Consider the following 25,197-nt stretch of genomic DNA (forward strand, 5'->3'; position numbering starts at 1 on the left):
TTGGAGACTTAGAATTTTATTATTATTGTTTCAGCAGCAGTGATGATATTGATGGAGCTTACCGAGACCTACAATTTTTTTTTCAATCTTAGGACAAGTGGACCCGAATATGATTAAAAAAATATGTAACAAGGTTCATCCTGTGCTGAAAACGAGGTACAGTTTTTTTCTCAATAACATATAACTTGTGTCACAACATGAACAATGTTCAGTGTTTTTCCGTGCACTAACATCTCCTGTCTTCTCAGATCCTTCTCTTGCAATCAGCTCATTCCTGTCACCTGCGCTGCTGTGACCACCTGCAACTCATCTCGCTATCAGCTCACTCTACTTCCACCAGGGGTTCCCAAACTCTTCCATGGAGGGCAGAGACACTCCAGGTTTTCTTTCCAACCATCTCTCCAGCAGCTGATCTCACTAATGAGAGTGCCTTCTCTCAAATTGAAGGAGGTGTTGATAATTAAAATCACATGCTTTAGTAATCTGCTGGCATCTCGGCCCTTCGTGGAACAGTTTGGGCACCCCTGACACTCCCTTCAGCCACTGCTTCTCACCAGATTGTCAGTGATTTTTCAGTGTTGGATGAAGGGGGGGGGGGGGGAGAACATTAAGCACAAATAAATCCACTGCACTTTTTCCTCAGAACGCTGTCTATTTCTCACTTTATGTCTGCCTGTCTTGTTGGTTCCATGTTTCGTTGTAGTATAACACAGCCCTTGATGGCACAAAGTAGGAAATAGAATTTGGTAAAACATAATAGGCTAATCTGCCAAGAGGGTATTAGAAATGTATTGCATAAAAACTCGAACAATGACTGATACCATAAATGTTGTAATTTTTGAGCTCATATTCCAAAGAAGCATTAGGATAGTAAATAATTGCAGGCCTCTTTCCAGTGGTTATAGAGTACATTCCATACAGCAAAGTCTTTTTCTTTTCTTTTTTTACTTAGTCATTCATTTTCTTCTGCTTTTCCACTCTGCCGGTCACAGGAGTTGCTGGGCAGAGGCCTAGTACACCCCGGATGCGTTGCCAGCACATTTTATTTTTTTTACTATTTGAGATTAACATAAAAAAAGACAAGCACATTTTAAATAATCCTGTCGGCAAAAAGTAACAAGTAATGTACAATAATACATTTTAAAGCCTATTCTCTTTATATTGCAGCTTTATTAATTTAAAAACCAGCACATTACATTAGCAAACTGTGACAGTATAAACTATTGAATGCATAATTGTAGAAAAACCAATGAAAACAAACACGCACAACTTATATAATTTGTCATGAAACGAATGCTTGCAGGAAGTTAAATTATTTGTGTGTCATAGGTTAGTACTATTTTTTTTAAAGTATGGATTTCTAATACAACATCCCCCACTACTGCAAAGCTATTTACATTAAGAATCAACTAATTAGGTAAAATGAATGAATATATGATAGGCTTTCTTTGTGTTTCTTTTAGGCCTCAAAAGAATGATGAAATATTTGGGGGCAAAAATGCAGAGTAGTAAACCATAGCTCGAGGCTAGGATTGCAAATATTTCGACAGCAACAACATACTTCCCTGGAGAGCTAATGTAAGCAGGGACAAAGGTCACCCAGACAGCACAGAATATCAGCATGCTGAAGGTGATCAGTTTGGCCTTGTTGAAGTTGTCTGGGAGTTTCCTCACAAGAAAGGCCAAAAATAGGCAGGTACAAGCCAGTAGGCCAATGTAGCCAAGGACTAGAGAAAAGCCCACCACAGAGGCCATGGCACACTTCAAGGTGACCTTTGACCCTCTGAAACCCAGCCTCGAGCTATGGTTTACTGCTCTGCATTTTTGCCCCCAAATGTTTCATCATTCTTTTGAGACCTGAAAGAAACACCAAGAAACACTTGATGGCAAGATAGTTTTTTTCTTGATTTAATTTGAGCACACACTCCCGTACAACTTTAACTGACTCGCTTTCATGCATGCACGATCATGAGTATAAGTCACGCCCTTTCTTTGAACCCAAATTATTTTGATTCGTCATGAAGTTATTTCAAGTCTTCTTGCATCATATACCGGTATGTATTTTATGACATAAAAATGATAAAATGAAACTCATTTATTTGACACTTATTGAATTAACTTCTTGTGTGCATTATTATTGACAAAGTATACAGGTGGCGTTTCATTGCTTTGACACTTCTTTTTTTCCCTGTACACAGTAAGTTTGCCACCTTACACCCATGTTAGGAACCTCATCCTCAGCCAGCATTAATGTTATAAACTCGATAATATTCGAAATTTTGATTATCATTTTTGACAGAACATATATATTAATTTCAAATTCATTTCCCATACTTTTTTAGCCATTGATGGTAGTGGTGACTGTGTTACTTTTTGTGATTCCAGCCCGTCTACCTTCATTTCCTTTTTGACTGTGGATTTTTGGTTTTGGTTTTTCTGCTGAGTGTTTTTGTACATTATTAAACAAACTGCAAACTGTCTCTCTCATCTCTGTCTTCACATTTTGGGGTCCACATTTATTCTAAATTTAGAGTGGAACGTAACAAGTAAATTGATAAAATTGTTGTTTACCAAAACAATGTTTACCTTTTAAGTCCTAATGTTTTTTGAAACCAAATTTAATGATTTAGTGCCTTGCATTTTTAATGGACTGCTGAGGTCGGCTCCAGCTTGGCCCACGACCCGATAACGGAAGAAGCAGTTGGAAAATGAATGAATGAATGAATGCATTTTTAATGGTTTATTTTCCAGAGCGCCACGTCTTCAGTCATCTTCATCCACTCTCTGTGTTCAGTCACTCAACACAATATTCTGTTGGTCTTGAAATATTGGTCAAAATGCTCTAAAACCATTGGCAGTGTGGGCCTCTGCCCTCTGAAAAATGGAGAGTGAATGAGTTCATGTCAAAAGCTGTAATTGCTGCTTAATTTTATTAAAACAAAAAGTTCGATTCCAAGGAAAGACTGGATGGCTCAAATATTTTTCTGAGCACTCAATGGAGACAAGAGCCAGTTTACTTACGACACGTTAAGATAAGTTTGGCTATATTTAAACCTTACCAACAAGAAATGAACATGAGACATTTTTCATGTGGCAACTATAACTGTATGTTACCGAAACTGAAAAAAGTACTTTGCCGTATTTCAAGTCTGTTCCCTAGTTTTAGTAATTGTTTCTTGGTCATTTCCACATTATTGATCCATGTCTAATGAAATTAGATCTTTGTTTTTCAATTAATGAAACAGGCGAAACAAACCAAAAAGCCAACATTACCTTAATGACTCGGTTAATCATTTGATCACATATCAAACATTACATTCAATTAAAGAGGACAGAATGGAACTAAATCTAAATGAAGATAATATTAGGCGCTACATTCATTTGCAAGTATCATATGCCTTGGGATTGATTTCTGTTCATTAAATGTTTCTTGGTGTTTTTCTCTGGTTTAAACAATATGATAAAACACTTTGGAGCAAATATACAGAACATTAATCCAAAACTTGAAGCCAGAATAGCAAATATCTCAACAGCCACAGTAAATTTCCCAGGAGAGCTGACATATGCTGGGATAAAGGTGATCCAGACTGCACAGAATATCAACATGCTAAAGGTGATGAGTTTTGCTTCATTAAAACTATCAGGTAATTTCCGGGCAAGGACAGCAAACACTAAGCAAAGGCAAGCCAAGAGTCCAATGTAACCAAGGACAGCCCAGAACCCAATGGCTGAGCCTAAAGCACACTCCAGGATGATTTTATGTTATACACATTAAAATTTTTTGCTGGAAATGGGGGACTAACAACCAACCAAATAGTACATATTAGCACCTGAATAAATGTAAAAGACACTACAGTCATTCTTTGCTGTGAAGGACCAAACCATTTCATGACATTGCTACCTGGGAGGGTGGCCTTGAAGGCCATTAACACTACAATCGTTTTTCCTAAAACACAAGACATGCAGAGGACAAAGGTTATTCCAAAAGCTGTGTGGCGCAGCATGCAGGACCAGTCAGAGGGTGTTCCAATGAAAGTTAATGAACTCAGGAAACACAGAGTCAGGAAGAAAAGCAGCAGGAAGCTCAGCTCAGAGTTGTTGGCCTTGACAATGGGGGATGCTCTATGACGAAAGAACACAACTGCAGTCATGATGGTGAGACAGGCACCGCCAACTGAGATTGCTGCCAGGATGATTCCTAGGACCTCATCATATGAAAGAAACTCTACAGGCTTGGGGAAACAAGTGTCTTTCTCTGCATTAGGCCAGAAGTCCTTGAGGCAAGGAAGGCAATCAGGAGAATCTGAAATAGAAACATAAAATGGAGTTTAGCAGTCATATGCTTGATGATTTACGTAAGTATAATAAATAAATAAATACCTGTATTATTGCTAATCTCTCCATTTGGACAGGGGACACAATCAAAACAACAGATGGGTTTTCCTTTCTGCAACATTTTACGGGTTCCTGGAGGACAGCTGTCACTGCACACTGAACTGGGCACCTGACAAGCAGATCAAAAATAATGATTGTATTTGAATGTCCTGATGTGCTAAACAACTATAATGTTTAAATACCGTCTTTCTAAGTCTTTTATTATATATAGATATGTACGCTACCGTTCAAAAGTTTGGGGTCACCCAGACAAAGGTAGGTCAGTTCTATAGCTTCTCTAACCAGCTAAACTGTTTTCAGCTGTTTTAACATGATTGCCCAGGGTTTTCTAATCATCCAGTAGCCTTCTGACACTTTGTACCATTTTGCACCTGGAAATGGGCCTCTATACACCTATGTAGATATTGCAACAAAAACCAGACATTTGCAGCTCAAATAATCATTTACCACATTAGCAATATATAGAGTGTATTTCTGATGAGTTTAAAGTTATCATTGAAAAACTGTTTTCTTTCAAAAATAAGGGAATTTCTGTTGGGAATGGGAATGTCTTTTTCTTCTTCATTATGTATTTATTTCTGGATCGACTTATACTCCGGTGCGACTTACAGTACCAAAAATACGGTACATATTTTACAAGAAATTATTTTTGCTGGAAGGCTGCAGACGTGTGTTCACCGACCACTGCCCTCCCTTGATTGTGGCTGCTGTTTTCTATAGCAACGTTCTCCGCTGTTTCTTAGTGATGGTTGCTGTTGGTTCCTGTGGGTGATATTCCCCTGGGTGGTGTTGTCACAACCATAAACCATCATATATGTACTCATTATTACTGTGTTTGGAAAAAAGCAGCGTACAGGTAGCAGGAGTAGCACAGTTATCAGGAGCTAACACAGTTGGGCTATTTAATCCGGCCTGCCGAATTTGTCCAAATTATATCATTAAATTGAATTTTATTGTAATTAAACCTGATTCATTTGACCTTTTCCCTGTAATGCTACCTGTAAAAAGCCAAATCCTTTCATGTAATGGGTTTTGCATGTCATTTACGTTAGCCCACACAAATACTCCATCCATCTGTTCCTGGCCCGGCCCCTTGTCAAATTTTAGAACCCATTGTGGCCCGCGAGTCAAAAAGTTTGCCCACCTCTGAGCTAACATCACACAACCAGTTTCTCCCTTGAGTTGGTCCCAAATCCAAATGGGGAGAGGTAAAAGAGTGGAAAAGCATGCTTGACTACTAAATCAATGTTACTGCTGTTGGATTCGGCATCATTCAGATTGTATTTTGTTTTTCCATCAATTTTACTTTTATATTTAACTGTGCTAGCCATTTTCAACTCAGTCCTGGCCAAGACTACATTCAATGAAGGTGAATGAAGGAACAGCATCCCCGGATGTAATTTAAACTAGAAACCAGTGACTCCCTGGAAAGTTTGGGTGGCAACCGAGGAAGTTCGGTGACACTGGAACGACAGGTGACCTCCAGGAAAGACAGGCATGGGTGTATGAAGTTAGCAACCTCATCCAGAGCACTTGCAAGAGGGCACCAACTCAAGCTACAGAAAGTAATGTAGTGCAATACCCCCAGAGTCTCCCGAGAGAGGGGGAGGATGAGGGACTCAACAGGACAGATATTACGGTGACGGCCAGGAATGAATTACGGATACAGAGACGGCTAATCCAAACAACATTACCGGGACCATATGCTAGCGACACATATTGATGTTTTATGTCAACCAGGTATGTTTGTAACGGCCCTTTTCGTAGCTGATGTCGGAAGAGTTTGGGCTGGACCGTATGCTAGCGACGCATATTGATGTTTTATTATATGTCAACCAGATTAAACGGAGAGTGCCTCCAAACGTTCCCGGTGTATCCCGTGGTTCCTTCCCGCATCACACGCTGCACGAAACTACACAACGCAGAAGTCCACCAGTCACATGAGGTCCCGATGATATGCGTAGAAGGAGTAGAAAGAAAGCTCAACAAACACCTCCGCAAGTGGTTGGGAATCTGCCAAGATTTACTGCATTAGGCCTCTATATAAGAGCAGGGCAGCTCCAACTTCCCCTGTCATCTGTGGTTGAGGAGAGATCAGTGTACGACACATTACCAAAGCCAGCAAACTTGCATAGATGGGGCATGAGGGAGAACTCATTGTTTAAGCTTTGTGGGGGGCGGGGAACCATGGCACACATCTTGTCCGGATGTAAAACAGCACTCACGCAGGGAAGCTATAGATGGCGCCATGACAACGTGCTCATGGTACTCGCTGACAACTTGGAGCAGGAAAAGAAGAGGAAACACCAGCCACTAAAGAAAACAACATTAATCCAGTTCATAAGGGAGGGAGAAACCCACCAGCCACACTAAGAACCAGAACTAGCCTGCTACAGAAGGCCCAGAAGAAGAACCAGAACTAGCCTGCTACTAAGAACCAGAACTAGCCTGCTACAGAAGGCCCATTAATGGGAAATGAAGGTGGACCTGGGAGGCATGCTGCAGTTCCCCTACATTGTCCAGACAACCCTGTGGCCCGACGTGGTAGTGTGGTCAGAAGAGGGAAGGAAAATCATCCTCGTAGAACTTATGGGAAGAGGGGTGTGAACAGGCCTTTGGAAGAAAGAGCACAAAAATACCAAGACCGTGTGCATGAATGTAAGGAGAAGGGATAGCAGACATGGCTGTTCCCGGTCGAGGTAGGCTGTAGATTCTCCCATGCACAGCCGTGGGAATAACGGGGAAGAGCAGAAAGACAGCAGCTCGCAGGATGGCGGAGGCGGCTGAAAGAGCTTTCTTGCTGGTTATGGAACAGGAGAGAGGAGTTAAGTTGGAAGCCAGGAGGAGGAGATGGGCAGTGAATTGGCCACCACTGCCGACCCGCCGCCGCAAGGGTGTTGTGATTAAGGGTTGAAACACCCGATGACCGGTGGGTACCACCTGACGACATCAAGTCCTCCTGGTCAAGACTACATTCACTTAAGGTGAATGAAGGAAAACCAACCCCGGATGTAATTTAAACTGAGTGCCTCAGTTTTCGCGCATTTTCCACGATTTTCCAAGCCCCACAGAAAAGTATTTTCTTTCATCAAGAAAAAAAGTGTGTTCCAACCATTTTTCGTTATTAGTTTATTATTAGTTATTTGCCGTTGAAAAGAGGCAGATTTCAATGTCAGGATTGGCAGTGAATGGCAGTTTGCAATTTAAAAAATGTATTTAGATGTTAATGGAACTCAAAGAGTTAAGATTGATTGCATGTTTAATTGTGTAAAAGATTTAGGCAAGATGCCATTCCTCTGCCTTTATCCGGGCTTTGGGCCAGCTCAAGGGAGACATTGGATGTGCTAGGCTAACTACTGCTAACTATGCTACTTATGAAGCTGCATGTACCGGCTGTACTATGCTTCAGGGAATTATGCCAATGTTCATTGCATTGTTGCCTGGGAGAGTGCGGTTAGCATTCACTGTTGGTTTTGTCCTTGATCCATAGATCCATAGATTTTTCCCTATTTCTGAATTATTATATTATAATTACATAATGTCATACTGAGTTAAAGGTTTTTGAGATGTGCTGTTGGCTTCAAAGTAAGAATCAGCATTTTTGAAAAAAATAAAATCATTAAAGTTTATGGCATACAACATGAGACATTTTGTTTAAATACTAAACATTAAATAATTACCACAATCTGTTATGTGTGCTTCATTCATTCACTCAACAAGTTGCTAGCTTCTCTCATGACTACAAAAATGGAGGTTGTTATTCCTGTTGAACGACTTACTTTTGTGCCACCATCCACCCAGATGATGTCCCTTTTAATTTGCAACTCCTGGCCCATGGGCAGTGATGAATCATAGAGCCCTACCGGAACCACTTTAATTCTGCCACTCTCATCTTTTTGCCAGTTAACCAGCTCGTATACAGGCACAGGATCCCCATTGACATCAAATGACACGTCATAACCATTTTTGGAAAAATTTACTTTCTTTAGCTGATTAAGAACCTGTACAGATAAAGAAAGAGGATGAGCAGGACAAACAATGATATGTAAAAGTAATTCATATTGATTTAGTAAAATACTTTCTGATTTGGAAAAAAGGAAACATGGTGTTAATATATTCATTTAGACTGACCTTCTTGGGCTCTATCCTGGTTGTTTTGTCACAATAATATGATGAATTTCTGTTCTGACACACTATTTTATGAATGGCATGTGCTATTGCATATACAGCCTTGTACACATTGTTTTCAACCCTGAGCTGGGAAGTGTCTGTGTATGGGTTATCGACTGTGCGCAGGTCCTCCGATCCATCACACAGCCTTTCATTCAAGTCTGCAACTAAAAAAACAGAGAAAAACAATTTTAACCACCAATAGTTCACATTTTTTCCATCCTTGGATCTCTTTGATTTAATTTTCACCCATTCAAACATCAGTTTACACAAATCAATCAGATTATTATTGAAATGATAAATGCAAATTGTACTATTCCAATACAGACTTTAAAAATTCAAACTCCAGTCTAAATAATCTGGGGTTTATCTTTGATCAGGACCTGTCCTTTCATTTCCAGATAAAGCATATTTCAAGGACTGCATTTTTTCACCTTCGCAATATTTGAAAAATAAGGTACCTATTAACCCAAAAAGATGCAGATTACTGCAATTCATTCAGGATATTCGGTTTTTCAAAAAAACTCTGGCTTATTGTGGACATGGCCTCAGTCTACAGGCCCTTCTATACGTGGTGCTGCAGAACCTGGACCTGTGGCTGTCAACTCTGACGTCCCTATTGATAGCATTAGTTTTATATAGCAGTATTTTAGTCATTATCTTGTTCAGCAGCCTATATATTCTATGTTTTTGTCTGCTTCTGCTTTCTGTCTCTCTATCACTCTCTCTCCCTCTCTGATTTTTGACTTTCTGCCGACCTGTTCTTGTCTCTGTCTTTCTGACATGCATCCTTTGAGGTAATGCATCTTCTTAGATTTTATAATTTAAAGTTCTGTCTTGTGTGTGTGTATATATATATATATACTACCAGTTAAAAAATACAAACAAAAGAGATGAACAGTCAATGTTATGTTTAAAAAAAGGTCAGAGCTTGCTTACTCTTTCCTAGTTTGCACTTGAAAATATCTTCCCAGAATTCAGTGAGCAGTGTAGAGGATGCCACTTCAGAAATATAGAGATCCATCAAAAATTCTTTCAGACCAGGAACAGCAGCTTGCTCAATGCCAAAGCCAATGATTCCAGCAAAGAAGGTAAACTTCTGCATGTGTGGATGTGTTATCCAGGCCTCAGTGCCTATCCACTGGCGAGGTGGAGAATTGTCATTTGATAACTCCTCAAATAGTTTTATTATGGCTCCTAATGATGCAAATGTCACAACAACAAAAGCTGTTGACCTGGGAAGGCATTTCAAGCTGATTAGATTTCAATGAAAATATAAATGTAATGTTTTGGAATCAACAGTGTTAAGAGTTTTTCCTTAACTTTCATTAGTTCTTTTTTCTCTTTTAAAGTTATATCATCAATGAAGATAACATTTAAACATTTAATAAACAATTCAGATACAAGTTGGTCAGGAAATCACCGCTGGGTCCAGACGCTGCATCTTGTGTTTAGATCCAGCGTCCAAACAAAGAAAATTACACAGGGTTTAGCTATCTAATACCTACGTGGATCAGTAACCACTATCCATTACATAAATATAGTGCTCTCTAATGTGATTTAACATAATTAGAAAAATCAACACAACTAAATGTCATGCAATCCCTCTTGTTGTGTCAGTGTGTGGCTATGGGATTTCCATCTATTACGGAAAATTCCCTACAACTGTTACTGAAAGTACTTCATAAAAATTTGTCATTAACAAAAATAAACTAGTCTAGACCGCCATCTTATATTTGTCAAAATGTTTTTCATGTTTTTAAGTACAGAAAATCAGTATTAAACAGGAATAAAAGAGGACAGTGATGCAGAAACCTGCGGATAACATCAGCTACTCTCCGGATCTTGCTAGGAGGGCTGCTCCAATGAAATGATTCAGAATATTCAACACAGATCCCCTCTTTCTGTGCTATGTACAAGAAATTTGCCATGCCATTATTGCCATAGTCTGTATCTGACCGAATAGCACCTATCCAAGTCCAGCCAAAATATTTTACCAGCTTGACCAATGCGTCAGCCTGGAACTGGTCACCAGGTACTGTTCTGAAGAAATTTGGGTACTGTTGCTTATCAGACAGACAGGCACATGTGGCAAAATGGCTCACCTAAATAAAATATAAAAAAAAAAACCTGTCAGTTAATTCTCACATGGCACAGAGAACATTATCAGCACAAACCTTTATTATTCATAAAAATGTTTTTGTCAGAAGCCGAAATATTTACTTGAGGAATGTTAAAGGCTCCAATGACTCTTGCAATGCCGATGGATGTTGAAGATGAAGAGTCACCGATAACTCCCATCACTGCGCCTGTCTGTGAGCAGTTGTCACCTTCGTTAATGGCAGGATTCAGCTCATTTGTAAACTGGAGTGCCACATGTACTGCAACCGGCACTGCGGCACAGGAGTCATGAATCTGATATCCAAGTGTGATACCTGGCAACAACTCTGTGCTGTTGTTAATCTCCTCAATAGCAAAGATCATGGTGCGTGAGTTGCGCAGCGCATAGGGCTCAATACTGTAAAGAGATACTCAGAAAATTATAAAAAGCAGATAATTCTTTTGTAGCCAATTTGAAAGAAAAATACCACAGTTTCCTTACCAGTGAAATGCACAATTGCATATTGTAATGCACAAAATAACAATCAAAACCACATTTTAATTTGCTTTTTCCCTGTTAAAAAGCAATTCAATTATTTTACACTTTTATCCATCACACACCCGTCTTACTCACCTTCCTGTGCAGATAAGTGTCTCAGGGATTGTTGTGTAGTTATTCTCCCTCCAATAGTTGTGGAAGCGTAAATTTAAAGAACCCCCGATATTGAAGTCTCCATCCACAGAGAATACCGGTTTACGTGCTGTAGCCTGTAGCTTACATTTCAATAAGGAGGCCTCGGTCCTTACAACATCACCGGTTTCACTCTCTTTCAGCATTGGATTTTGTTTCAGTCCATTCACAGAAGAATTCAAACCAAGTGCTATATTCAGAATACCTAAACCCAAAAACATGATCAGACCAATCATAAAAGCTGAGGTCTCCATCACTCAACCACCTCTATCTGGGTATAATGTGATTACACAGCTTTATATGGACGTTCCTGCTACAGTGCGTCACCTTATTATGCAGATGGGGAGACTGCAAAGTATCTGCTGATGGTGCTTTGGCCCTTGTGTTTCCACCATCCCTGCCTCTTTTTTCCTCTATTTAACATATGTTTTTACTTTTACTCTGAGACTTTTTAGTTTTCTTTAGATCATACTGTTCATCAACTTCTAATGCACAGCATCATTAGTTGTTTGTCTCTTGATCTTTCATTCATTTATTTTCTTTTTAAAATCATAACAATCTTCTGCATTCCTTATTAGGCCCGAGCGCCTATCCTAGGCGTAAGGGCTATTGCTTTTGCAACGCAGAAGACGACAAGTTGACGAGCACAGCTCGTCAATCCTCGGCCTTCAACTTTGCCATGCTGTTCCCCCACACACTGACACTCAACAGTACACACACACACACCCCGACACTAAACAACACACACACAGACAAACAGACGCATAGCCCTCGTCGAGACCATTCCTAAAATGTATTTTATGTAATAATCGTGTACTCAGAAAAAAAGCTATATTGTTTTTGAGTAAATTCTTTATTCTTTTTTTTTTTCTTCTTCTTTGTTCTGCACTTTGAACACAAATTTGACCCCTTTCCCATAATCGAAAACTCACCAAATTTTTAACCAAGCTCAGAACCGGTGAAAAATTTATTATCGGTACAGACATGCGTCAAGTCGGGGCAAAAAAAACATATATTATGGCCACGCCCCCAGACACACAGGAAGGCGGCCATATTGGATTGAAACTTAAAAACTGCTGAGTCAGCGTTAACGTTGACGGTGCATTTGAACAACGTCCTCTAGGGGGTTTCACCAAATCAGCTGAAATTCAGTGTACACCATCTAGAGACTTGGGGCATCAAAAGTTATCCAAATTATTTTTATACATTTTACGGTTTCCGTGCGGCAAAGATCCAAACTTGAGGTAGAATTTTGAGCATTTTAATACACCAAAAATTGCTCCCGTTTGCACACACACTCCAATCAAAACCAAATTTTAAACACTTATTGACCCTTCCTACCTGGACATTTTTAAAGTGAAACTTTGACAATCGGCCTTACATCGCCCCCTAGAGAACAATAACAAAAATTGAATGGGAATTAAAAAAAGTATTTTGACAGAAATTATTGAAACTTTCCAGAAAATTCCCTCATGTGGTCCCGATCAAAAAACACAATCATAACAATGTCGTTGTTTTTATGGTGTTGCCGTGGCATTCCCCATGTTAATCAAATGAGTGCGACACAAAACAATCACCAATCTTATGAAATTGGCATATTAGCATGGAAACGTCCCAAATTTGCCACATACATTCTCACACACATGCCGGTTGAAAAGGTCAATGACACCCAAGCTGCATTTTTTACGCTGTTGCCATGGCAATGGTCAAAATGTCCCATATTACCCCAATACAGTTAAAGACTCAACTGTGTGCGACTAATGCAGCTCAGATATAAACACTTGTGAAGCACCAAGGACAAAAGCGGCGTGCGTCGGCGGGTCAGCTCATCGGCCTCATCGGTCAGCCGGCGAGGGCCTACAATGCCGCTTGCGGCTTTAATTTTGTCAATTATCTTCTCATCTAGTTTTAGTTATTTTATTGTAGCAATCCATTTACTTATATCTGGTGAATTACGTCTTGTCCATTCCTTTTTAATTATCTTTAATACTGTGATTCGAAGTATGTGGAAAATATAATATAATATAGTAGTGTTTTTCCTATACAGTATTTTTATTATTTTAAACGTCTTTAAGTTTCTTATGAGTTTTGAATATGGCAGATTTTATTAACTGTAGCCTGTTTGTTTCCATTTATTTCCATCTTGGAGTGTTAAGATCACTTATCCAAGTGATTATTGACTTCACCTAAAATACATCTCTAAATCTGGGAGGGCTAACCCTCCCCCTGATTTTGGCTATTTGTCATCCCAAACAAAGTATCCGACTCTCTAAAGCAGGGATGTCAAACTCAAATACACAGTGGGTAAAAATTTTAAATTAATCAAAGCCACGGGCCAACGTTGTAGAAATGAACCTTTAATATGGACCAAAACAACTTTTAATTTAACATTGAATATGGAACAAGCAATGCTTATGTAATTTAAGAATGAAGACATGCAAAATCTAATTTCAATTAAAAAAACATATCAATGGCATATTAAATAAAAATGTACCGTAATTGCTGAACTATTATGCGCACCTGTGAAAAAGCCGCACCCACTGAATTTTAAAAAAATATTTATTTTGCCGGGCCCTTCTCGCGGATCTCCCCAGCTACGTGCAAGCGGGGCTTTCCCTCCGGGCGGGCGTTAATTTCGTAACGAAAATAAATAGGCTTTAACGAAACACGGCTCGTAACGAAAGTGGGAAAATATACGTAAATTTGCCGCGTCGTTGCATAAACCGCAAGGTTCAAAATATTGGAAAAAAGTAGCGGCTTGTACACCGGGAATTACGGTAAATAGAACTTGTATGTCTTTTTTCTATTTGCAGCGTTCTGAGGTAAATATAAAAATGAACTTTTTCCACAGGCTAATAAATTTGAAAATAAAATAACAATAATGAATGAACCAGCCATTCAAGCCATGGAGTAGCAAGAAAAAGTGCATAAAGAAAACATTAATTACTGCTCAGTTTGCAACACACTGATTTAATCTGATGTGCTCAAGCCAGATACCTGGCACCTTTTCTTGGACGCTAGTTCATCAATGTCTGGGCTCAGGCTCTGAGCTGAGGAAACCCTTAATATTGAACGAAGGTGTTCATCAGTCAGAAGTCTCCCGTGAGATGTTTTCATCATCTTCATCAAGGAGAAAAGTTGCTCACATAGATAAGTGCTACCGAACATGGAGAGCATTTGAGCAGCTTGGGTGTGGAGCTGAGGCATTGTGTCAGGGATGAACTGTGGAAACTGTGCGGCTCCAACTGCATCATACTTTGACTTCAGCGTGTCGTCACACTGGAGTTCAATCAGCTCCATTTGGAGGTTGGTTGGTGCGTTTTCCACATCAACTGCAAAGGGATTACTAAGCAGTTGAAATCTGCATTTCTGCATTTCAAAGTCGGCAAATCGCCGGCTGAACTCAGCGCCGAGTACTCTGTTTTTCAGCAAACTGTGCGCACACGGCGGTAGAGATCTGCATTTTTAGGGTTTGGCAGAAGGGAAAATGGCCAAGTTTTTCTTGCAGCATCTGATTCTCCCACAGGCATAGTTTAGCTTTAAAAGCTCTCACTGCTGCGTACATGATGCGTCCCCGCCCCTGCAGCTGCAGGTTCCGTACATTGAGCTGGCTTGAGATGTCACACAGAAAGGCCAGCTCACACTGAAAGTTTTGCTCCCGGAGCTCTGCTGTGTCTTTTCCTTTGCTTTGCACTAGGAACGCACCACATTTAGTTTGGTTTTGTAATGACTGATTTCAAATAAACGCATCACAACAGTGACGTCACACACAACGCAGATAAACATGTGCTTAGATTGGCTGGGGCAAAGTCCAGCCTTCAGGGGAGGGCCTGACTTGAGGACGAAGCAGGAAATATCTTCATTCCGCCATGACGCACACACAAGAGGCATGGTGGAATCTCAGCGCTGATATCCGAACTAACTTGTACTGATCTGTATATTATATAAATATCTTAATCTTGGCCCAAATCCTCCTTATTGACTACGCGCCCACAACGGAGAACAAAGAGCCGGGAGAGGGTTAGGAAAACCCTAACAATTCCGCGGCTTAACCATCTCACCTCTGTATGATACGGCACGTCTGCGTATTCGGCACCACACTCCTCCAGAAAAGAGTTGAACTGGCAGTGATTCAGACCTTTGGCTCTTATAAAGTTAACAACTTGTGTTACAGTGACTCTTGATGTATGATGCAGTGATAATCAGATAGCTCACCTGCACAGTTCTCCTCCCGCATCTTTTCCCGGATCCTGCCTACCAGTCCATTCTTTTTACCGCTCATCGCTGGCGCACCATCTGTGGTTAATCCCACGAGTTTATTCCACGGCAGCTTTAGTTCAGCTACACATTTTGCAAACTTCCTCAAAGATTTCCTTCCCTGTGGCTGTTCCACGCATGGATTTGAATCCCAAAAGCTCCTCCGTAACACACAGATTTGAGTCCACTCCGCGGATGAACACTGACAGCTGTGCAGTATCAGACGCGTCGGTGCTCTCGTCCACAGCAAGGGAAAAATAAACGAAATCATTTCCCTTTTCCATCAGCTGGTTGTACAGATTGGTGGCAAGATCACATGTGCGCTCAGCCACTGTGTTCCTGCTCAGGCTCACGTTTGAAAAGGCTTGCTTCTTCTCTGGGCCCACTTGGTCACAAACTTTCATCATGCACTTTTTTATAAATTCTCCTTCATTAAAGGGCCGGGCTGAAATTGCGATTTCATTTACCACAATATAACTAGCCTTAACAGCAGCCTCACTTTGTGATGTGGATTTTTGGACATATTCTGTTGTGAAACCAAATCTTTTTTTATCTCCTCTACTTTCTGGCTCCTTCAAGTCATGTCCAGGTCCTTGTACTTGTCCTGGTGTTTGGTTTCATAGTGTCGTCTAATGTTGTACTCCTTAGTTACAGACACGTTGGCTCCACAAATAAGACAAACGGGTCTGTCTTTTACAAATGTAAACATATATTCTGTCTCCCACCTGTCCAGAAATGTTCTGTTTTCAGCCTTTCTTTTCGCCATTCTTCGGAAGGTGTAACACAGTGACAATTGTAGTATGAGGTGGCGTGGTCTGGGAGAGAGGCACGGGGAGGCTTGGTGAGCGGGGGCTTTCCTGCCGAAGCACAGATCGCTACTGACTGACACAGAGTAGAGGGCATGTCTGGGGCATGTCCTGATTGACGTGCCAAAACAAGAGCAGAGCAGAGGTGAATGTGCTGTTCTGTACTGGCGGGCCAGCTCTAATATTAATTTTATATTGCCTCGCGGGCCAAATATAATTACACTGCGGGCCAAATTTGGCCCGCGGGCCAGAGTTTGACACCCCTGCTCTTTACCCCTGCTCTACCTGGGCTTTATGTAGCGTGGCAGAGTTTGAAACATAAAAAAGAATCTGGGTAAATAAACATGATGATGATGAATGATGAATATATTAATTAGATAGAATGTTAGAATACAAGTACAGTCAAACAGTAGCATGTATTACAGTACAAGTACAGTCAAACATCCTGTCTAAGAAAAGCATTTCAAAAAAGCCCTTGCGGTCTTGTTTCCGTTGAAAGTCCTTCGTACATAAATCATTGACATTTAACAATACCAATAAAATAAAAATACATTACTCCAAAGATGCAAAATAACAATAAATTAAAAAAAGACACAATATGTACAACGTAGGTGGACAAAAAAGGGGGTGGGGGATTGATCCGGAGAGAGCCATGATGACTGTACTTGTACTGCACTCTATCTAATAAATATATTCATTCATCCAGCGCGGACATTTCTCATAGTAGTTTGTTGGTTTAGGGAAGTGAATAAACCAGACACCTCTTTCCAGTCGTTCGGGGTACCGGTCGTCGCGGTTACACAAGCCGTGTCTGCAATGTTTTACCATTTTTTAAGAATTTTCTTTCCTTTGTGCCACATGCAAACTGAAGCACGGTAGGGTGGTTTGTCTGAGGAAGCGGATGGAGCCAAGAGATGACGTGTAGCATCATGATTGGTCTACTGAGCCATGTGGGCATATTAGACGGAAAGGTCAATTAAGCCATGATGTGGAATGTATAACATAATTTAAAAAAACTCTTGAACAGGTAGCCATTGGTCTGGTATTGTTTGATGATGAAGAATATATTTATTAGAAAGAATGTTAGGGCAGTACAAGTAGTAGCTTCTTTGTTTATTTAAACTTAATACGAGTTTGTAGGACATCTGCTTTTCCATTAACTATACAGACTGAAATAAAGCAATGACCCAAGATGGTCAATGACCAATGTGACCAAAATCATAATCTGCTTGATGGGAGTAATCACATTAACTTATGTTAAAAACATGACAAATTCAAAAATATGGGCTATAGTGGAAGTCCACATTTAAATAAGCTGTTTCTTTGTAAATCTATTTCTACAGTTGGAAATATTTCACAATTGAATTTGACTTCCATGTTCTGGACTTCATTAACATTTCCTCCTTCAAATTAAAACCATAAGCTCTTCAAACATGAATAAAAAATTTAAAATAAATTGTGCATGTGCCCTGTGTATCAGATCCAGTTTAAAATGTATCCTTGTATGTGTGTGGGTGTGGTGATCAGATTAATTTTTGCTCATTAAATGTTTCTTGGTGTTTTTCTCTGGCTTAAACACTATGATGAAACACTTTGGAGCAAACATGCAGAATGTTAGTCCAAAACTGGAGGCCAAAATAGCAAATATCTCGACAGCCACAGTAAATTTCCCAGGGGAGCTAACATATGCTGGGATAAAGGTGATCCAGACTGCACAGAATATCAACATGCTGAAGGTGATGAGTTTGGCTTCATTAAAACTGTCAGGCAGTTTCCGAGCTCGGACAGCAAACACTAAACAAAGGACAGCAAGTAGGCCAATGTACCCAAGGACAGCCCAGAACCCAATGGCTGAACCTAAATCACACACTAGGATGATTTTCTTTTTATATACAGTGAAGTTCTTCATTGGAAATGGGGGACTTACAACCAACCAAATAGTACAAATCAATACTTGAATGAATGTGAAAGAGGCCACAGTCAGTCTTTGCTGTGGAGGACCAAACCATTTCATGACATTACTACCTGGGAGGGTGGCCTTGAAGGCCATTAACACTACAATTGTTTTTCCTAAAACACAAGAGATGCAGAGGACAAAGGTTATTCCAAAGGATGTGTGGCGCAGCATGCAGGACCAGTCAGAGGGTGTTCCAATGAAAGTTAATGAACTCAGGAAACACAGAGTCAGGGAGAAAAGCAGCAGGAAGCTCAGCTCAGAGTTGTTGGCCTTGACAATGGGGGATTCTCTATGACGAAAGAACACAACTGCAGTCATGATGGTGAGACAGGCACCGCCAACTGAGAATGCTGCCAGGATGATTCCTAGGACCTCATGATAGGAAAGAAACTCTACAGGCTTGGGGAAACAAGTGTCTCTTAATGCATTAGGCCAGAATTCCTTGGGGCAAGGAAGGCAATCGAGAGAATCTGAAATAGAAACATAAAATAAACTTTATTATTATTATTATTATTTATTAATATGTTTCAAGCAGAATAAAAATAAACAAAACAAACTTATACCTTTCTGCGTACAAGAAAAAAAACCCAACAAATATGTCCAAACAACCACCAAAGTTCATGTACACAAAAATAGCAATAATAAATTATACAGTGCTTGAAAAGGAGTGGGAAGTTTATCTGTTATGCATTATGACAAATGTATGAAATTGAACAAAATAATTACCTGTAGCATTGCTAATCTCTCCCTCAGGGCATAGTACACAATCATAGCAGCAGATAGGTTTTCCTTTCTGAAGCACTTTACGGGTTCCTGGATGACACCTGTCACTACACACTGACTTTGGGACCTGATACATGAATACAAATAAAGTCAAGCATATTCAATGGTATATTACAATTAAGAATTGTGTTCAATTATTAAAAATTACAATATGTCAATATTCATGTTGAAATAGTCTTGTTTACTGTAACTTAAAAAAAATATTTTTATTGTTGATCAATGTCTGCTTGGAATAATACTATATAACTGTAGAGGGAAAAACAGGATTGGCTATTCATAAACATATACATAGGAAAATATCATTCATCCTTTGAGATCTTCAAATCTTGCAATTGAATATATTTATTTGCTTTGGGCCTCCTTACTTCTGTGATACCCTCCATGAACATGAGGTTTCTGTTAATTTGTAACTCATGCCCCGCCGGCAATGACGCATCATAGTATCCTACTGTCACCATCTCAATGCTGCCATTATGATTTTTTTGCCAATTGACCAGCGCATACTTGGCAACAGAATTCCCATTGGCATCAAATGACACATCATAACCATTTTGGTTAAACCTGACTTTCTTCAAGTGAGTAAGGACCTGTGAGGAGAAGTTAAGTAGAGTATCTCAATTTCAATGAAAGGTAACTTATGTATTATGTATATTATATATCATTTTCATAATTTTAACAGACCTCTTTGGATACCATCTTGTTGTATTTGTCGCAGTGAGTTGAGGAATTTGCGTCTGGGCACAACGTGTTATGAAGGGCATGTGCTATTGCATAAACAGCCTTATATACCATGTTAGTGATTCGGAGTTGTGATGTGTCCGTGTATGGGTTCTTGAGCATCTGTATGTCTTCAGTTCCATCACACATATTCTTACCTGTGCTGGCAGCTAAAAACCAACAAAGATTTAGAATGTGTATTATCAATAATAATAATTATTATTATTGTATATCACCATCACAGATCATTAACAATAAATTCTAATACACAGAAAAAGAAAATCCAGGAACTCATAATCTCACTTCATTAGTTTTGTATAAAATGTGTTTAAGCTCATACAAAATGTTCTGCACCAAAACAAAAAGATGGATGAATTTTTTTTTTTTTACCAGACACAACTTCACTTCAAACAAAATCCACAAATTATTCAATGAAAAACTGGTCTTTCATTTCAAAACTGATGCTGGATATTTTACAAAAACAACAGCTCTCTCACATTTTCCCAGTCTGCAGTTAAATGCATTCTCCCAGAAATCGGTTAGCAGTGGCGAAGAGGCCACTTTCGTGGGAGAGAGATCCAGCAAGAATTCTCTGAATCCAGGGATGACTGACTGCTCGATGCCATATCCAATGGCTCCAGCACAGAATCTGAACCTTAGCATGTCTTGGTTGGGTACCCAGGCCTCACTGCCAATCCACTGGCGAGGTGGTGAGGCCTCAAGTGACAACTCCTCCAGAAGGAGTCTCATTTCCGTAGAGGAAATAAATGCCACAACAACAGGAGCTGTGGATCTGTGGGAAACAGTAAAGTCCATTATAGAAGTGTTTTTCAGGTGTTACATTTTTGAGAAATTGAAGAGTTAATATAAAGTATCACATCATGTTCTATTATTCTCAATTCTTTAATTCATAGCACTTACATAATTTGTTCTCAATTGATTTGTATATATAAATAAAAAGGCAATGCATGAACAAGCATAAAACATGCTGATTTGACAATTTGGAAACAAGACATTTGTTTATGCAAAGAATAAGTGTGACAATTTCAGTATGACACAATGTGATCTGGACACCTGCGGATAACATCAGCTACTCTCTGGATCTTGCTGTGTGGGTTGGTCCGATGGAAAGACTCAGAGTATTCCACACATATTCCCTCCCTCTGTGCTGTAAGCAGGAAAGATGCCATGCCATTGTTGCCATAGTCAGAATCTGATCGGACAGCACCTATCCAAGTCCAACCAAAATGTTTCACAAGCTTGGCCAGTGCATCAGCCTGGAACTGGTCACTTGGTACCGTTCTGAAGAAATTTGGATACTGCGTCTTATCAGACAGACATGCACAAGTAGCAAAATGACTCACCTAAATGGAAACATCAATATGATCCCATTAACCTGACAGTATCCATTTGTGTTTTAGACAGTTTGTCAGAAATTCTAAAACTTACTTGAGGAATGTTAAAGGGTCCGATGATACGTGACATGCTCATGGATCGTGCAGATCCAGACTCACCCACAACACCCACTACTACACCAGACTGAGAGCAGTTGTTGCCAGTATAAAACACTCGATCCAAGTCATTTGAAAGCTGGAACGCCGCATGCATTGTTCCTGGCATAGACTTGCAGGAGTCATGGATCTGATAACCGAGTTTGATACCCGGCAGAAGCTCTGTGCTGTTGTTAATCTCCTCGATGGCAAAGATCATGGCACGTGAGAAACGCAGATGACGCGAGTCAATGCTGCAGACAGACACTCAACTGTCAAACTTGCACTACATAATGCAGTTAAGCAGATCAAACAATAAATTACACCTGCAATTTAATCAAATTTACAGTCGCTTGCATCTGTATTGTAGCTGCACACATAGATCAGAGAGTTAATTGAAAAACAAATTTCATACAACTCAAAGCATTTCATTAACACATTCGAGTATTTTCTCAACCATCACGTCTTCTTACCTTCCCGTGCACCTTAATGGTTCAGGTAGCATGGTGTAGTTAGATTTCAAGGAGTGTTTATAGTGGTGCAAGGGGAAAACACCCCCGATAACAAAGTCTCCATCCATAAAGAACGCAGGCAGGCGAGCAGTACCATGGGGTTTACATTTTACAGTTGAAGCCTGAGTGTTGATTACATTACCAATACCTCCAGTAAATCCAGCCTTCTGTTTCAGTCCATCCCCATAATAATGAGACATGATCAGACCAATAATTAGAACTGAGATCTCCATCTCTCAATTGTCTACATTTGAATATACCTCATGTGTTTCATGACTTATATAGATTTTAAGACAACTGCAAGATATTGGATTTCATCTTCCTGTACATTAGAGAAGGAATACCCATTGGTCAAAATCTGTTCAGAAGTCCAGAGTCAGGAGACAGAGATGTAGTTCTAAACACATCTCTGAGCATCCTATAGATCAGTCACCCACCCAAAAACCCCTAGAGATGGTGTCTGTTCCCCGAACATCTAAGAATGTTAAATTATACTGAAGAGGTGTTACTCACAAAAACCTCTTAAAAATAAATACCACCTCCAAGTAAATTCATTTTAATAGAACCATTAAGTGTGGACTATTAAATATAAGCTCTCTGGCATCAAAGACATTTTTAATAAAGCGATCTTATCAGATCACCATGTAGATCTTTTTTTCTCGATACTAAAGATTACTGCAGTTTAAATGAAGCCACTCCTCCCAGTTGTTAACTCACATTTTTTAAGACACCGGCCGAGAACGTGGAGTTGGAGCAATCTATAACTGGAAATCCAAATTAACCCTAAACCTAAAGTAAACTACACCTCATCTGAAAGTCATATTTTTAGTCTGTCACTCCCAACATGAAAATCAATCCAGCCAGTCCAGATTGTTATAGTTTACCATCCTCCATGCCCATACTCTGATTTTATATCTGAATTTTTAACAAGCTTAGTTCTGAAAACAGAACAGATCATTGTTGTGGGACCTTTTAAAATTCATGTAGACGTCAGTGATGACTGTCTTGCTACTGAATTCATCTCATTATTAGACTCAATTTGCTTCTCCATGAAAGTAAAAGAACCCACCCATAGCTTTAATCACACCTTTGATCTGGTTCTCAGATATGGTATTGATATATCCTTCAGAGTGACCTGGTTGGATAGGATTAGAAGTTAGACATTAAGAGGGACAGCGAAGGTTAGACGTTTTGGAGACAAGGTCAGAGAAGCCACACTTCGATGGTTTGGACATGTCCAGAGGAGAGACGGGGCCTATATCGGAAGAAGGATGCTGATGATAGAACTGCCAGGGAACAGGGCTAGAGGACGACCCAGGAGAAGATGCATGGACGTAGTGAGGGAGGACATGAGAGTGGCTGGTGTTGGGGAGGACGATGCAAAGGACAGGGTGAAGTGGAGTACATTGAATTGTTCTGGCGACCCCACGGGACAAGCCAAAAGTAGAGCCTTTCCTTTCTGACTTCCCATTTTGGGGAGGCTGTGGCCACCTCCATATAATCTTCACTTTCTGTTTTCATGATTTCTAACTCCCGTCTGAGTCTGTGGTTCTCTCTCTCTACCGTTTCCTTCTCTCCTCTCATCTTGTTCTCAATTAATTCTTTTAAATCTAATAAAATTTGGGTTTTGTAGGGAATTTCCGTATTAGATGGGATTCCACAACGTAATTACATGCCGACACCACTAGGAACGCACAACATTTAGTTTGGTATTGCTATGACTGATTTCCTTTGAACGTCTCATTAGTGACGTCACACAACACAGGTAAACAGGGGCTTAAGATTGGTCGGGGCGAAACCCCACCTTCAGGGGATGGACTGACGTGAGGACGAAGCAGGAAGCATATTCATTCCAGCATGGACCGGGCACAAGAACCATGCTAGAATCTCAGCTGATATCTGAACTAACCGTAGGTTAAGATTAAGACATTTATATAATTAACAAATCAGTTACAGTTAGTTCTCCTCATTGACTACGCACCCACGATGGAACCGGAAGAGGGGTTTAGAAATCCATTACAGTTTCTTCTTCCTGATCAGTCTTATCACGGCCTAGGGCAGGGTAGGACCCAAATGCGAGGCAGACGAGCGGAAATGCAAACACAGCTTTTATTGGCGGGAAGGACAGGCAGGCAAACAGATCTGGGGGGGAGCAGGCACAAGGAAGGTCCAAGAGACAGGCGAGGGTCGGTACACCGGGTGGTCAGGAAGGTCAGGCAGACAGGTCCGAGGGGGCAGGCACAAGGAAGGTCCAAGAGACAGGCAGAAGTCACAAACCGGGGAGTCCAGGCGGGCAGGCAGACGGAACACAAGGGGCAGGCGAAGAGGCAGGGTCCGGGAAGCAGGCAGGGTCGGTGCACGGGAGGTCGGGTTGAAGTGCTGGAGAGCAGGTAACATTACTGACAATCTGGCAGTGAGGTGTGGCATGAACAGGGTCTAATGAATAGGGCCCTGGCTGATTGGAAATGGGTTGCAGGTGCTGGGAATGAACTGATTGGCAGGAGGACTGTGAGGTTAAGACAGGGAGAGACAGTGGGGGAATGACCCCGCCCCGCATCAAGGCGTGACAAGTCTTCATGCGATTCCAGCACTCCGTCTTTAATGTGAATCATTGCCTGCTGATTGACTGGAGTGGGAGGTGCATTTAATGCCTTTAGCACCAAAGTCACAAAATATGGGACCTCATGTAGTTACCACTTCACACCAGCAGATGGCAGACATCTGGCACTTCAACCTGAGTAAACTATGTGGTTGTGTTTCCATCGAAAGTTATGTCATTACTGGGTTATAGAGTTGGAAGGGCCGCCGTCCGGTCGAGGAGAGAAGACGAGAAAGTAGTGCTTGGAGTATGTCAGCAAGCGAGAGAAAACGAACAATGTCGGAACACCTAATGGCCGACTCAGACTCTGACGAGGAATATTCACCCTCTGATGAATATGTTCAGTCGTCCAGTGAGACGGAAAGTTCAGCTGCACCATGTTCCATGCGCCATGACAGTCCACAAGCAGGACGTAATGGAGCCGCTGCTTCACTTCGTCCTGTCCAGGGTGGATGGGGGGGGAGTCCCGGCAGATTTGTTTCACTATCCACCAGCAAAACAACCAAACTTCTGTTGAGTGTCTGGATAGACAGACAGTCAAATACTAATGATAATAATAATAGCTGAATAATAAAAATAAATGGCACCATTTATGAAAAAGCTTTGCGTAATGATGGATACGTGATGTGTGTACTCTGTGGAGAATATTTAAATTTAGAGCATGTTGAATTACGATGTGAAATCATTTTGAACATTTCTTATCTTTCCTGACTATCATTA

The 25,197-nt window shown here is 40.5% G+C and overlaps 3 protein-coding genes across 3 annotated transcripts; all 3 read right to left on the bottom strand.

Moving 5' to 3' along the window:
* Positions 1-3,390: 3,390 nt before the first annotated feature.
* Positions 3,391-11,445, bottom strand: LOC137914192 (extracellular calcium-sensing receptor-like). The gene is given in 9 exon segments (XM_068757796.1): positions 3,391-3,764; positions 3,767-4,303; positions 4,381-4,504; positions 8,175-8,396; positions 8,527-8,732; positions 9,505-9,800; positions 10,381-10,670; positions 10,789-11,083; positions 11,300-11,445. Coding segments are annotated over 8 exon segments (2,310 nt in total). The 5' UTR covers positions 11,050-11,083; positions 11,300-11,445.
* A 2,881-nt stretch (positions 11,446-14,326) lies between these two features.
* LOC137914180 (general transcription factor II-I repeat domain-containing protein 2-like) lies at positions 14,327-16,379 on the bottom strand. The gene is given in 6 exon segments (XM_068757785.1): positions 14,327-14,777; positions 14,779-15,049; positions 15,351-15,527; positions 15,530-15,710; positions 15,712-16,133; positions 16,136-16,379. Coding segments are annotated over 6 exon segments (1,746 nt in total).
* A 1,568-nt stretch (positions 16,380-17,947) lies between these two features.
* Positions 17,948-22,006, bottom strand: LOC137914191 (extracellular calcium-sensing receptor-like). The gene is made up of 8 exons (XM_068757795.1): positions 21,840-22,006; positions 21,326-21,620; positions 20,951-21,240; positions 20,374-20,669; positions 19,841-20,046; positions 19,525-19,746; positions 19,103-19,226; positions 17,948-18,846 (listed from the first exon to the last, which is right to left on the bottom strand). Exons 1-8 carry the CDS (start codon positions 21,944-21,946, stop codon positions 17,948-17,950), a joined length of 2,439 nt encoding a protein of 812 aa, XP_068613896.1. The 5' UTR covers positions 21,947-22,006.
* Positions 22,007-25,197: the final 3,191 nt, after the last annotated feature.

Source organism: Brachionichthys hirsutus, unplaced genomic scaffold (assembly GCF_040956055.1).
Source record: "Brachionichthys hirsutus isolate HB-005 unplaced genomic scaffold, CSIRO-AGI_Bhir_v1 contig_955, whole genome shotgun sequence".
In the NCBI taxonomy this organism is placed as follows: domain Eukaryota; kingdom Metazoa; phylum Chordata; class Actinopteri; order Lophiiformes; family Brachionichthyidae; genus Brachionichthys; species Brachionichthys hirsutus.